This window comes from Babylonia areolata, chromosome 23, assembly GCF_041734735.1.
Source record: "Babylonia areolata isolate BAREFJ2019XMU chromosome 23, ASM4173473v1, whole genome shotgun sequence".
Taxonomy (NCBI): domain Eukaryota; kingdom Metazoa; phylum Mollusca; class Gastropoda; order Neogastropoda; family Buccinidae; genus Babylonia; species Babylonia areolata.
In genome coordinates this window covers 7,223,467-7,238,464 of record NC_134898.1, presented here as the reverse complement: position 1 = coordinate 7,238,464, position 14,998 = coordinate 7,223,467, and the positions used below count along the sequence as shown (strand labels likewise).

At 41.8% G+C, this 14,998-nt stretch overlaps 1 protein-coding gene across 4 annotated transcripts in view; it reads right to left on the bottom strand.

The window, feature by feature from the left end:
• Nucleotides 1-14,998, bottom strand: part of LOC143298365 (DDB1- and CUL4-associated factor 6-like) — a 210,690-nt gene that overhangs the window by 46,261 nt on the left and 149,431 nt on the right. For 3 of the 4 annotated variants that reach the window (XM_076611266.1, XM_076611263.1, XM_076611265.1), the window contains 2 exons: nt 13,786-14,077; nt 761-914 (listed from right to left, as the gene is read on the bottom strand). In XM_076611266.1, coding sequence (XP_076467381.1) covers nt 761-914; nt 13,786-14,077 — 446 coding nt within the window. The remainder of the gene's footprint in view (nt 1-760; nt 915-13,785; nt 14,078-14,998) is intronic. The other variant, XM_076611264.1, reaches the window with a different exon arrangement.

Below are 14,998 nucleotides of genomic sequence, written 5' to 3'. Positions count from 1 at the left end.
ATGTACTCTTTTTTTTTAAATTAGTGACAAAATCACTTACACATGGTCGTCCAGAATGGAGAAAGCTAGTGCATGAGTCAGCATCACGGTACCCGACGGTTCCCCATGGAGCTACGGGACCAAGCAAGCAACCTCAACGAACTATCTTTTTTTTCTTTCTTTTTTTTTTTTTTATCAAACATTGTTCAACACATATTGGACAACTATCATCCACAGGGAATGATAAGATTCAGTTTGATTGTAGGGGGTTCATGTCACATACCTAGCCCCAGTTCTAGAGACTAACCCATACACACACACACACACACACACACATACATATATATGTGTGTGTGTGTGTGGGGGGTGGTTGTATATATATATATATATATATGTATATATATATATATATATACAACCCCCCCCCCCACACACACACACACATGCACAGATTCGTAACACTATCATGCTGATAAATTCAATTGCACATCTTTTTGGTGCCACATTTACCAATAAAAAAACCAGTGAAACGAAATGTCATCTGTATGCAAGGTTTGTAACACAGCATCATGTAAGAGTTCTCTGTTTGTGTCAATTGTAACCAAGTGTTTTCAAACAATAATAAAAATGTGCTAAAGATAGACTGGTGTACCAAAGCCACATTACACCATGGCTGGAATACAGTACAAGCATGTCTTTGTTACTGCCATCATAAGAGAAAAAGAACGAGAGAGAGAGTGGTTATTATGACTGTTTCCAATACTGCTATGATTATTATTACCATGGTACGACTGTTGCGGTGTCCAGTGTACATGCGTAGAGGCTGTGGTTGAAAAACAGATGCCATGGCCTGTTTTTCACGTTCTTCCATTCGTCGGCGATACATGGACTGCATGCACATGGCTGCATAGTGACGTTCATCATTAGAGCTGGCCCTAGAATTGCAAAATATTCCAAAATGAGCAGTTCAAAAATTGCATGTTAATATGATATTTGAGACAAATAATGCCTAATGCTTACCCATGACAAAATTCATAAATTTACAGACAGACAATATAGCAGTAACTTCCTGGAAGCCCTGGCACAGCTTCACAATGTAACAGTCACTTAGATGGGACTTGACAGGCAATTAACACAACAAATCTGGAGACCTGAGCGTCCTTTCTTTCTTTTTTGAGGTCCAATTACCTGTGCCCATTTCAGTGGTTTTATTCCTATGCTGCTTACACTGAATCGTTGGGTTCCATACCTCATGGTCAGGTCAGTGAGGTATGTGCTTTTAATTTTGACAGCACCTTAACCTGTTCAATGCCTATAAGATGTCAGCTGATATTCTACACAAAATGTTGCCATAGTGCCTGTAAGACATCAACTGATGTCCTGCATCTATCCTGATTTTTCCTTCATTGGAGTTTGGTTCAATGAACACAAGCAGATCTTAAATGGTTAGCTTATTGTGTCTGGATTATAAACATACTGTTTAAATGAGCATACACCTCAGTGGTCAAATGATGGGCAAAGCCATTGATATTGTGCTTCCCTCAAACATTCCACCAGTATACCCCCAATAAGTTCAATGAACATTTCATGGACAAGATTAAACAGATCAGAAGCAGTCTTGACCCTGATACACCAACCCCCACTGATGCTGTTCAGTTCTCTGGTATGTTTTTCGCAGATTTCGAGCCTGTGAGTGAGGAATGTGTGAGAAAAGTACTCCAGAACATACCAAAGAAATCCTGTCACCTTAACCCTATCCCCATCACTGTCCTATATGATTGTTTAGATGAGATTACACCTTTAGTTACTCAATACTGTCATTATGAACAAATCTTTGTCATCTGGCATTATGTCTCAGAGTTTTCAAGCATGCTTTTGTAAAGCCCCTTTTAAAAAAGTCTAACCTTGATCCAAGCTGTTTGAAGCAAAACCATACAGTTTCTGATCTACCTTTCTTGTCAAAGGTGTAAGAGCATACTGTGTTGAAACAGTTGCTGCAACATTTGGAATCACACAATTTTCTAGAGCCGTTTCAGTCAGCCTACTGTAAGTGCCATTGCACTGAAACCACCTTGCTGTGAGTGGTTAATGACCTTCAGGCCTCTGATACTGGTCGTGTGTTTATTTTGTCATTGCTTGACCTGTCGGCAGTGATTGACACTATAGACCATGGCAACCTTACTATACATTTACATACCACTTTTGACTGCTCTGGAATGGTCCTGAATTGGTTCATATCATACTTAACTTGCCGTACCCAGTCTGTCCTTGTTGGTCATTAATCCACACCATCTGTGTTGATGTGGTGCCACAAGGTTCACTCTTGGGTCCGGTTTTATTTAATATGTACACACAGCCTCTCAGCACTGTCATTCATCAGTCAGGGCATTCATACCATTTCTTTACAAATGATTCTCAACACCACAACTCTACTGTTCCCCCATATTTTTGGACTCTTGCCTGTAGTTTGAAAAATTACGTTGAGGATGTGGGTGAGTGGATGAGTGAGAACAAGCTGAAGATGAGTGATGAAAAAATTGAGCTAACTGTCATTGGCACCAAATCAAAGATAAATCAGGTCACTTCTACTGACATGTCTATCTCTGGCAGCAACAAACCTTTCTCCAGTCTGTGAGAAACCATGGCATCTACATGGATGCGTCTATGGATGCACTTGTGCAGCACTCTGTTCTGTCAACTGCTGCTGCCAACAAACTCGCTGTTTCTTTCATACTAATTAGATCAGACGACTGCTACTCTCTTCTCGCTGGTCTCCCTGATAACAAACTAAATAAACTTCAACACATTCAGAATCACGCAGTCTTACTTGTACTCCTTAAACCCAGGCATGAAAGTGCAAAATCACAACTCAGAACACTTCACTGGCTTCCTGCTAAATACAAGTAGCTTGTCTCTGCTTTCAGTGTCTCTATCACAACAATATGCCACCGTATCTTTCAGATTTCTCCATCTTTTCCATCCTGCACTCATTTCACACCTCTCTGCTGCCAGTTCCTCTGTTATCCCTTGAAACCTTTGGCAAAAAATCTTTCTGTCTTTGCCCCCCCAGTCTGGAACTCTCTGCCACTGTCCCTAAGAAAATCAAATTAAAAATTTTTAAATTTTGTATTTTAAAAAGTAGATTTTTTATTGCATTGTATTCAGATATGTGTGACCGGTGTTTTGAGCTGAAAGTGAATTTTCTGTATTGTGGTATGTTTTTGCAAACTGTGATATCAGGAGTAGTTTTAAGTACCGTGATAGGGTTTTTAAGTTCTGTGATATGATGTTGCATTATTTAGTTAGACTTTTTCATGTAATATGCATTATGAGTGTGAATAGTCTGTGATTAGTTTGCGTGTGTGTGTGTGCCTGTGTGCCTGTGTGTGTGTGTGTGTGTGTGTGTGTGTGTGTGTGCGCGCGCGCGTGTGTTTGAATTTTTAAATTTAGCATTTAAATGCATGTTTTAAACGTGAGTATCGACAACGTACAAGCACAACTAAGCATGATTTACGAGGAAAGGCACTTTTAAGTATATTATCATTATTATTACGTCAGGTAGAGGACCCCTCTCTTCTCAATGTTTTGCTAACTGCACTACACTACGTGGGCCTGAAAAGTGGATTAGTATCATGTGCAAAAAGGGCGTCGGAGAATTTGTCCAGTAAAGACAGTGACACGTGTCAATGGATTTACATTACTTTGCAGGCTGTGCAGATGAGTATGAATGGTAATAACGACAAGAGATGTATCTATCTTGTCTGATGCTTAGTTTAGGGGTGGGGTGGGATGGGAGGAATTCTCAGATTCAGAATCCATATTCATTTTCCTTCACAAAAATGTTTACTTTGCTTCGTATCACCTATACTTTTTGTACCATGATTTTTTTCAATTTCTTATTCATTACTCCAAAATAATCAGGTCAACAATGATGAAGCGACTCAACGTCTCCTGACTAGGAATCTGGACAACGAAGTTATCTTCAACTTGAACAAGACCAAACAATAAATGGTGGCAGCTAAAGGATGGATCACGAAGAAAGACCACCATTCGCTTGCAAGCTACAAGTGTCCATTCCAGCTGAAAAGTTTGGTCCCAGTGATTTGATCGCTACTACTATGCCATACACCTTTTTCAGAAAATCAACAAGAACAAGTCTCTGTCTACCTGTACGCTATATGTGAGCCAGTAGACGATCTTTTGACTGTTTTACAAATTGATGAAGCCAAAATATCTTATCAAAAGTTAAAAAATGAGCTTGATCATCTCACTGATGATGGAAAAAACCCCAAAAAACATAATCACAGAAAGAGCAAAGTTCAACTAAAGAAAATAAAAATCTGGAAAGCCCATTAACAATTTTATCCAAGATTTCCATGAACTTACTGGAGAATGTGAATTTGCAAAAACCAAAAAAAATCATTTGTGATAGAATCACAGTTGGAGTGCTGAATAACTTAAAGAGTTGCAAGTCAAGCCTAAAAACTTACCCTTGCCTTGGCAATTCAAATCAGCAGACACACTGATCCCCCTGGGATTCCTAACCTCTCCTCAGAGAGGAGTCAAAGCAGTGACCCAATGATACTATGCAAAACATGAACTTGAGTATCACCGGAGATTAGAAAAGAGAGATAAACCACTTGCAGAAATTGCTGAAGCCAGGCAGCCTGCGCCGCGACATGCATTCATTATTCATGAGCTGCCTTTGCCCCGCCCAAACTAAAGGAAAGCGTCAGTCGAACGCAGTCTCCTGAGTGATTTTATAATTTGGATTACACCTTTTTTCCCTTTTCTGTTTGCTTCATCCCACGCAGATGTCAAACTCAATTTTGTTGTGAATAACATTCCTAAATATTTATATGTATTGGTTACTTTTATTTCCCTATCACCACAGCACCATTTTTCACGAGTCGAAAGATGACCTCCATTGCGGAAAACTATAATATTGGTCTTATCGAGATTCACTGTTTGTTGTAGTCTGTCTGTTTCTTGGTTAAGGGCATTTAATTGATTTTGTAACCCTATGGGTGTGTCAGACAAGAGAGCAACATCATCAGCAAATAGCATTAAGAGCAAATCTGTTGCGCCAGGTATCATTTGTATTCCATGTCTCCCCTTCTTTGATAACTCCACTGCCAATTCACCGATGAAAAAGGAAAACAGCTGTGAGCTTAGCATACAACCTTGTTTAACCCCTCTTGGACACTGACAAAAGTCTGAATAAATACCTTCGTCACGAACACATACAAGTACAGAATCGTAGATGCTTTTAACAGCCATGTAAAACTCCCGAGAGAGAGAGACAGAGACAGAGACTTAGAGAGAGAGATAGAGCACAATACAACGGTCTGCTCGGGCAACATGAAGCGTTCGTATATATATATGAATTATATATATGATTATGTACATACAGATAGATTTACATACTGATAGATCTATATGAAATTATGTATGTATGTATTCATGTATGCATGTATGTATGTATAGACAGATGTTAGAAGAGAGACAGAGCTGAATATGTGTTTTATGTTTTGATATATATATATATATTTTTTTTTTGTTGTTGTTTTTTTTGTTTTTTGGGTTTTTTTGTTTTGAAGAAATGGTGATGTAAACCAGAAAGTGTGAAGAAAAAGTAGCGTTACGAAAACGCAGTTCAATAATTTATAACTGTCTCTCTCATGTGCAACACTGCGCTTGGGGGGGGGGAGTTGGTGGTGGGGGGAGCTGCTTTATTTTCTTTTTATATTATCTACATTCAAGCAGATGCAAACGTGCTAAAAACCAAGCAAAAATGAATCGGTTTTCATTGTATACAGCGAATCTTACTACACGTGGGAAATTCCAGGCATAACTTAACTTTCGCTTTACTGCAGCTGAACCGTCAGAACCAACCAGTTTCCTTCAGGTGAGGAAGGAGAGGGTGATTTACCCCCACCCTTCCGCACTGCGTGTGTGCCCCAAAATGGCTTCAGCACTGTTATAGACAGTAAGAAGGGGCCTGCCGCGAGTGGTTTATCTCTCTTTTCTAATCTCCGGTATCACACAGACCTAACTAAATTTTACTCTGCAAAACCTTCCTCATTTGAAAAATCAACATCTGCAAAAGAAATGCCATTTCTGCTGATGAGAACGCCACTCAAGACATCTGTGGCCAGCAAGAAACACTATTTGTGCATAATGCCTGAAAAGAGGATATAAACAGTCTGCCACAGTGGTGGAAAGAAATCCATCAACAAGCTCACTGATAACATTGACAATTTGGCAGATTATTTTTCTGAATGCAACTGTCAAACTAAAAGCCTTGAAGACTGAATTCTTTTCTTGTTTTCTAGATCAGGACCTGGATGAAATGTGGAGTGCAACACTGAATGTCAATGGCCATTTAACCACATTCTTTTACTGTTGGGTGTGTATGAGTCATTAGCAACAATGAACCATGGCTTAAAGGGCTACTCCTCCAGACTTCTGACATGAATATTTGTGGACCAGGGCGATCAACCATGACACCAGAGCCTAAATCTCATACCATAATAGAAAAATCACACAGAAAATATATGTGCTCAACAATCAACCAAGTTCTTTGTGAAGTAGAAAAGCATACTTTCAATTACACATTGTAAGGAGAGTTGACTCAGTAACAACTACAACCACAGTTCTTGCCACTTCATCTACAATGGGCTGCTTATTATTGGAATCCTCTGTCAAGAGAGAATTTTAAAATCTCTTCAATGGTACTGGTTAAGTGAAAACAAAATATAAGATCAAACTCAATGTTCAACCTACCTGTGATAAGAAACTCTTGGGAGAGCTGGACAGTACAAGGTCTTTAGAGAAGAAGCCCCCCGCAGTCAAGTGTTTCGGCCCTCAACTCCTTCCACTCTAAGGAGGCTGGGCCGCACCCAGGTCATGACTCCTGGATGCCCTTGTATTGATGCCCTTTATTTAAAAATGTTTTTTTCCTGTCTTCAGCAGGTTCAAACCTGCACCTCCAGGGTGGTCGCCACTTCAGAACTGAGTCACCTTTTCTGGCAGACGTTTTAACCACTGAGCCACTGTACACCTAGTTTGAGTAGGGAAATTTAATCCTTATGAAGTTTACTTTCATTTCTCCTCCAGATCCAGCTGGAACTTTTCTGCTGCTTCTGCCATTGCCTTGAGAGCCCATGTCCTTTCTCTGCCAGAAACTGACAGCTGTTTCATGAGGCTGTAGGCAGATTCGCCCACAAACCCTCTTGCACCAATCTCTATGGCGAGGACTTTGGCTTAGAAGTCAGATTCACTCGGGCTGCTGGCTAGACTAGCATACTTCTTGGTCTTGTAGATGTGGGCTTCCTCCATTCTGCTTTTGTATGGCACAGTGAGCTCAATCAGAATCACTTGTTTTGTTGCCTTGGAGTGGAGTACCATGTCAGGTCACATGCTGCTCTTGCTGATGATTTCCGGGTGTTTCTTCCCCTCTGGTAGGTCAACTGTGCATTCCCAATCTTCGGCATCATCAAGCAGCCCATGTTTCCATGCTTTGGAAACTTTAGATGCTGTTCCTGGCCAGACTTTATTGTCTTCTGCCGAGCGGAATTCTACTGGAACTTCTGGTGGGGTACCAATGGTGCTCCTTGGACAGTGCTCACCATGAGTGCAATTTCTCTTAGCACTTGGTTGTGCCTCCATGTGTACCGTCCTTGGCTCAATGCCGCTTTGCATGAGCTGAGGACATGTTCCACTGTTTGTTTGCCATGGCAGAGTGGGCACGCAGGGTTATCTGTTTTTCCCCATTTGACCAAGTTAAGATGAAGCTGATCCTCAGAGGGGCCATGTTCCACATGTCGCTCCAGCATTTTTCCATGTTGTCTACTCACCCTGCTGGCCTTGCTGGACGGCCTTCTGGACTCTTTTATCATCCTCTTCCTTCTTGATATCCTGTATGATTATGTCTCCTTTTGCTCTCCCCCTTGCCTTGGACCACCATTCCATCTTCGTCAATCCCAGGCCTCGTCTGTTGGTTTGGGAGTGTCGTATTACTTCCTTCGTCTTAAGGCTTTCTTTTGCTGCAATGACTGCCTCCCTGACTTTCCATTTTCTGGCAGTCTTCAGCTTGGGTTGGTTGGATCTCACTATACTGTTACCTGAGTCTTCAAGTATGCTGAGAAGTCTTGCCTTCCCTACCTTGTATTCTTTGATAAGGGACTTCAGAGGTAGCTTCAGCTTTGCTTGGCGACAGTAGAGTGCCATGCCAGTGAGACCAGGTCATTTGCGTGTGTACTTGTTGATCTTTGCCTCAATCGACTCGACTGTGCTACAGCTGATATCATATATCAGGAGAGGCCACAGGAGCTTTGGTATCAGAATGGACTGTACGTACCAAACTTTGTATTTGCCAGGAAGGCCACACTCGTCTATGACATGGCCATATGCAGGCCTTCTTCTGCTGTCTGCTTGGTTTCCTTTCCTCTTTTTGTGTCTTTCAGGGACTTGTCATACCATCTTCCAAGGCTCTTGACTGGTTCATCTGACACCGTTGGAATGGCTTGGTTGGCTACAGTGAATGTGACCGTTTCAGCTACCTTTCCTTTACGCAGTGAGAAGCTCCATGATTTCTTTGGTTTGAATTTCATCCTGCCTGAGGCAACTAGCTTGTTCAGCCACTTCAATATTTCACAGGTGTCATCCTCTTTTGTTGAAAGGACTGTTGTGTCATCCATGAAGGCTTTCACATGCGGTATCTGGTATCTGTTACCGAGGTCGGCTTAATTCATTCCCTTCATTGAGGCCTTCAAGATCACTTCCATTGCCAGCACAAACAGGATTGGAGAAATTGCACAGCCCATGGCTATGCCCACTTCCAGATTGATCCAATCTGTCATGTATTCCTTGGTGGTGAACCGCACTGAGAAGCCATGGAAGTACTTCTTCAGCATTTCCATGATGTTCGTTGGTACATTGTGCATCTTGAGAGCCAGTTGGATCATCTCATGAGGAACTGACCCGTGCGCATTTGCCAGATCCAGCCATACCACGTCAAGGTTCTTTTTCTCTGCCTTTGCTCTTTGGATTGCATCCCAAATCATTGTGGCACTCCTGGGATGCCACCTTTCTGGACTGACACATCCAGGTCTCATTTTCTATGAGGTATTTTGTCAGTCTTTGTCAGTATTGCAGCCATGACAGAGAAGAAGATTTTTCCTTCGACATTCTGGAGCGATATTGGTCTGAACTGGGTTATGGTACTTGAATTCTGCTCTTTCAGGATGTACACGCCATCAGCTACCATCCAGTGGTCGCTGATCTTCAGGTTCCTCCATGCTGATCTTATCACTCTGTGGAGCCACTCAAGGACTTCAGGACATTTCTTGTACAGCAGGTGCGGTATTCCGTTAAGCCCTGGTGATGATTTGGCCCTGGCTTTCTTGACCACTTTCTATACTTCCTCAAGGGTTGGTGGTTTATTGCTGTACTTCTTCTCTGGTTTCCTGGGATGAACCAAACCCTTGAGATCTAGTGGTTTCTTGCTTTGTGGATCAGAATGTTTTCCTGAGGTGCTGTTCAAGTGTTTCTTTGTCCACTGTGAATGTCCCTGATTTGGGCTGCTTAAACAGTTTCCTGGCGAACTGAAAGGGGTCTCGGAAGAAGCAGCTTTGTGTCTTATTCTTTTTGCTCCTTTTCCTCCTTGCTGATTCTGCTTTACTGAGGGCACTGTGCTTTGCTTTCAGGTCTTTCCAAAGTTTCTGAAGGCCCTGCTTCACAAATTCTGAAGCTGTCTTCATCATTTTCTTAAGCTTTCTCTTTGCATTTCGAATGTTGTCCATTTCTCGTTTTCGCCTGGATTTCTGAGGAGGTGTTCTTGTATTTGGTTCTTTCACTCCATAGGTTTCCCGACAGGTTGCGTACACGATATCTCCGTAGGTGGCTAACTTGTGTTCCTAGGTGCTCTTTCCTATCAGCACATCAAGTTTTCAAAATTTTCTGGCCCAACTCTTCCCATTCCGTTTCTGCACTTGCAGGTGGCAAGTTTAGTTTCTGGTGTTTGGCATCAAGATGTTGTACGACTGGTTCGTCTGAATTATCAGCGTGGATGTCCTTGGCATTGTGGTTTGAATCCTGGCCTTGATTTTCTGACGTCTTATCTGCTGGTGCAGTGTGCTGCTGAGTGTTCGTCAGATTCTTCATACAGCCCTTTTTGGTCCTGTGGATCTTCATGCCACACTCAGTGGAGAATTTCCGCCCACAGACACATGGGAATTCCATCAGTTCTGAAATCATAGTCCGTTTACCATTTCCAGTCGTGATTCTGTTGGCGCCGATGGATTCATCTTTCTCTCCCCCTTTCGGTGAATCCTGGGAGCATCTCTTCTTTGAACAACTTGTAGCAACTGATTAAGGGTAAGTTGGGCTGCCAACCCACGGAACCCGAGAGTCTAGTTTTTCCCAGTGTCACTCGGTCTTTTCTGAATGTCATTCAGACTGTTCCTGAAAGTCAATGGCTTACCCATGTCTCAGTGATAAGAAACTCTCGGGAGAACTGGACAGTACAAGGTCTTCAGAGAAGAAGCCCCCTTCAGTCAAGTGTTTCGGCCCTTAACTCCTTACACTCTAAGGGGGCCAGGCCGCACCTGTATCTATACCACAAGGAAAAAAGCTCTCTCTGCTCCCAAAGGTGAAAACAAAACAGGAAAACATGGTCCAACTGGGCGCCATATTCCCTGTACAGACTGGTGTTCTGGCATTGTAGTGGTTCCAAAATTAACCCAAGGAGTCAGAATCTGTGTAGATCTCATACAGCTAAGTAAAGCAGAACAGGAATTTACTCCATGTCCTCAGTGGAAGAATATCTTGCAAAATGCGGCAAAAAAAAAACAAACAAAAAAACAAAACAAAAAAAAAACTTGACTGCGAAAGTGGCTTTTGGCAGATCCCACTATCTCCTGAATCAAGAATGCTCACCACTTTCACCAGACCATTTGGTAGTTGCTGCCTCAACTGTCTTCCATTTGTTTTGCAGGAAGAATGATGACTGAAGACTTGAGGAGCATACTGGAATTACAAAATGCTGTGCTTTTGCTGTTAAGCGGTTTGGTGGCCTCATACCACTTCAGACATCGAGGACATGATTAAAAAATGCCAGACCTGTACCAGTCAGTCACCAATCAGAAAAAAAAAACAACCCGAAAAAAAAACACCCTCTTCTTTCTTCATCTGGCCTGATCGTCCATGGTCAAGACTGGGAATGGATCTTCTAGAACTGTCGGGAAGGAACTATTTATTCATCATTACTCAAGGTGGATGGAATTCAAACTACTGCACAAATTTTCCAGCCCCAGGTGTCATACACATACAGCAAGTCAAAGCTCTTTGCTGCACAAGGGATACCAGATGTTGTCTGACAGTGGCCCCCAATTTGCAAGCTATGAATTCTTAGAGTTTGCCACACAATATGGATTCTCACACATTACATTCAGACATATTAAAACCAATGGTGAAACTGAAAGAGCAGTGAGGACCTTCAAACAACTCCTCAGAAAGAATTGACATTTACATGGCACTTCTCATGTACAAGGCATACCCATTTTGGAATTTTTTCTTACCTGCTGAACTTCTCATGGGATAGAAACTACAAACTTAACTCCCAGTCATTCCAAAACTTTCAAAACCATCTATGCCTGACCACAACTCTGTTGCCAGAAAAAAATCTCAAATAAAAAAACAACCAAAAACGGTGAGAAAACAACAATGAGAGACAAGCTGTAAAAAATCCCTTCAGCTTCCTGTCATAGCTTAGCCATCTGATACATTAATGGCTGAAGACTGACATCAGGCTTTTGGACCTGGCCCTCTGAAGTGCCTCACATGGCATTCATATCAAATATACATATTAAAGATCTGATAATACATGTTGGTGGATTATGAAAACTCAACCATAACACAGCATGCACAGTCCCTGTGAAGTGAGTTTGGCTGCTTACACAACAATGTAAAAAGTCCCAATTGTAGTTGAGATAAGTGAATATGAAAGTTACAATCCATGGATGGACAAGTTGGTTGAGACTGAAATAGGACTGTGTTCTATGCTTCCTTTCATAATGTATAAAAGTGTTCACAAGAGACAAAGATATCTGCTGTCCTGATTGGGATTCCCTAGCATCACTGTCAAAGTCCCATCAAGTGAACAGGCATCATCAGCATGCATTCAATTTCAATAGAACACCTATCCTTAATACAGTCACAATAATATTAATTAATAGACATGACTGGTTAAAGAACTGGATTTTCCAATTTGAGGTTCCTGCATCAGTCCTAGAAGCATCTGGTGGTTGAAAAAACCAGAATGAAGTTTTTTTTGTGATCTCGGGTCAACATATGTGCAGACCTACTTGTGTTTAAATACCCTTTGCTTGTATACACAAAGACGGGCGCAGTATTTGTATTTGTATTTGTATTTCTTTTTATTACAACAGATTTCTCTGTGTGAAATTCGGGCTGCTCTCCCCAGGGAGAGCGCGTTGCTATACTACAGCGCCACCCATTTTTTTGTATTTTTCCTGCGTGCAGTTTTATTTGTTTTTCCTATTGACGTGGATTTTTCTACAGAATTTTGCCAGGAACAACCCTTTTGTTGCCGTGGGTTCTTTTACGTGCGCTAAGTGCGTGCTGCACACGGGACCTCGGTTTATTGTCTCATCTGAATGACTAGCATCCAGACCACCACTCAAGGTCTAATGGAGGGGGAGAAAATATCAGCAGCTGAGCCGTGATTCGAACCAGCGTGCTCAGATTCTCTCACTTCCTAGGCGGACGCGTTACCTCTAGGCCATCACTCCATGTAGCCAAGTGGTTAAAGTGTTGGACTTTCGATCTGAAGGTCCCGGGTTCAAATCTTGGTAATGGTGGGTAAAGGGTGGAGATTTTTCCGATCTCCCAGGTCAACATACGTGCAGACCTGCTTGTGCCTGAACCCCCTTCGTGTGTATACACAAGCAGAAGATCGAATACGCATGTTAAATATCCTGTAATCCATGTCAGCATTCGGTGGGTTATGGAAACAAGAACATACCCAGCATGCACACACCTGAAAACGGAGTATGGCTGCCTACTTGGCGGGGTAAAAATGGTCATACACGTAAAAACCCACTCCTGTACACAGAGTGAACGTGGGAGTTGCAGCCCACAAATGAAGGAGAAGAAGTATTCACACAGAAGATAAAATATGCATGTTAAAGATCCTGTAACTTATGTGACTGTTCAGCAATAGTTCATATACCCTCCATCCACCAGTCATGAGAAGATGATGTTGGCTAAGTTACAAAAAGAAGTGCTGGTAATATGAAACTCACAACATGATTCAAGCCCAGAACTGTCTAGCTGTCTGCCCACTGAGCTTAACAAGTTAAATGGTCTTCATTCTAAAACCTCTTGAGGACTATCTCAAACACAAATCACAGAATGGTAATAATCTCTGGAAAGGAATGTGGCCAGGCACACCATTTTCTCATCTGTCAATGACCCCATCCCAAAGCCTTTTCACCCAGAGTTAATAAAGATGTGGCAGTGAAAAGAGATTTTGTCTTGGTCTGTAATTTTTAGACCAAAGGAGAATGAGAAAATAATTAAAATACACCATGAACCATTCAGTATCTTCCTAGGTTCTCTGTAAGGTTGGAATCCTGTATAACAATAGCAAACTATGTGACAGCTGGTTTGTTCTGGGCAAGCTTGATGATTTCTTTCAAGAACAGTTACTTCTTACTCTACTGCTCTATACCCTGTTCAGTTCACAATTTAGTTATTTGCTTGCTAAAGAAAAATTCATACCCATAGCTCCAGAATGGTACCGACCGTGACCGTATTCCTTCTTGACTGTCATCTTCATCATCACTGTCTCCTTCATTATCCTCATTTGACGCCAACTGAAAGTCACCAGCTCGTGGGCCACTGTGACCTACACATCTCTGTCGAGTCCCACTCATGCCTGGAGTGGCAGTGCTCTCCCTTTGTGAAACAGATGCAGAAGATGTGGCAGGCAACTGTTCTTGAATGACACCAGTTGCTTCTTCATTTGGTGGTTGGAGGCAGCTGTTGCCAGGACTGCTGTTCACTCTGTCTTCTGTGTTGAAAAATATAGAGAGTACAAAAAAGATTTGGTTTTATTAGAAACTATGTAAATGCAAATAAGACTACAGATCAGCCAAGAAAAAAGCCAAAGTTAACCAGGTGAGTGTCTATAAGACGTCAGCTGACGTCCTACAAAAAGTGTTGCCATAGTGCCTATAAGATGTCCACTGATGTCCTGCATATGTTCTGATTTTTCCTTCGCTGGAGTTTGGTTGAATTCACGTAAACAGACACTGAATGGTTAGTCTGATGAGTCTGGATTATGAAATATTATTCAAATGGACATACATCGGGTAGAAGACCCCTTACTACTTGATAATGATTTGTTTTGTTTTGTTGTTGATGTTGTTTTTTTGTTCTCAAATTATCCATATTTGAACCATTGGCATACCTGGATACACATGTATTGGATACACATTTGTTATGTGTTTGTGTGCATTGGTGTCCACCAAGTTTGATCTTTGGCAGACTTTGCAAACTCCCAGATTAGTACCACTTCCTTCACATTGTCCCTGAGACTGTGTTGCCAGATTAACCCCTAGGCTGCCTATATGATGAGATAACTCATCATGGCAAGCATGTACGCTTCGCTGCCACAATGACGAGATAACTTGTCATCGAAATATTCTGACTTTTCCCTGCTTTGCGTTCATTTTGTTGACAAAAATGCTGGTAGCTTTAGCTTGGGGAATCTTTCTGGATTCTATTCATAGCTAGAAACCACCATCTACGTCATGAGGCAGTCCTTTATTTGAACGTTTTGGTTGGGTTACTGTCCCAGTATTTGCCTGGCTCCTCTTCTCACTCGCTCAACAAAATGTCGGACTGACGCCGTGCTCAAGACATGCAATCGTAGTGAACTAAATCAACCAAGATTGCTTTCTTTTGCTGATGTTCAGAAAGAATTGAAGCG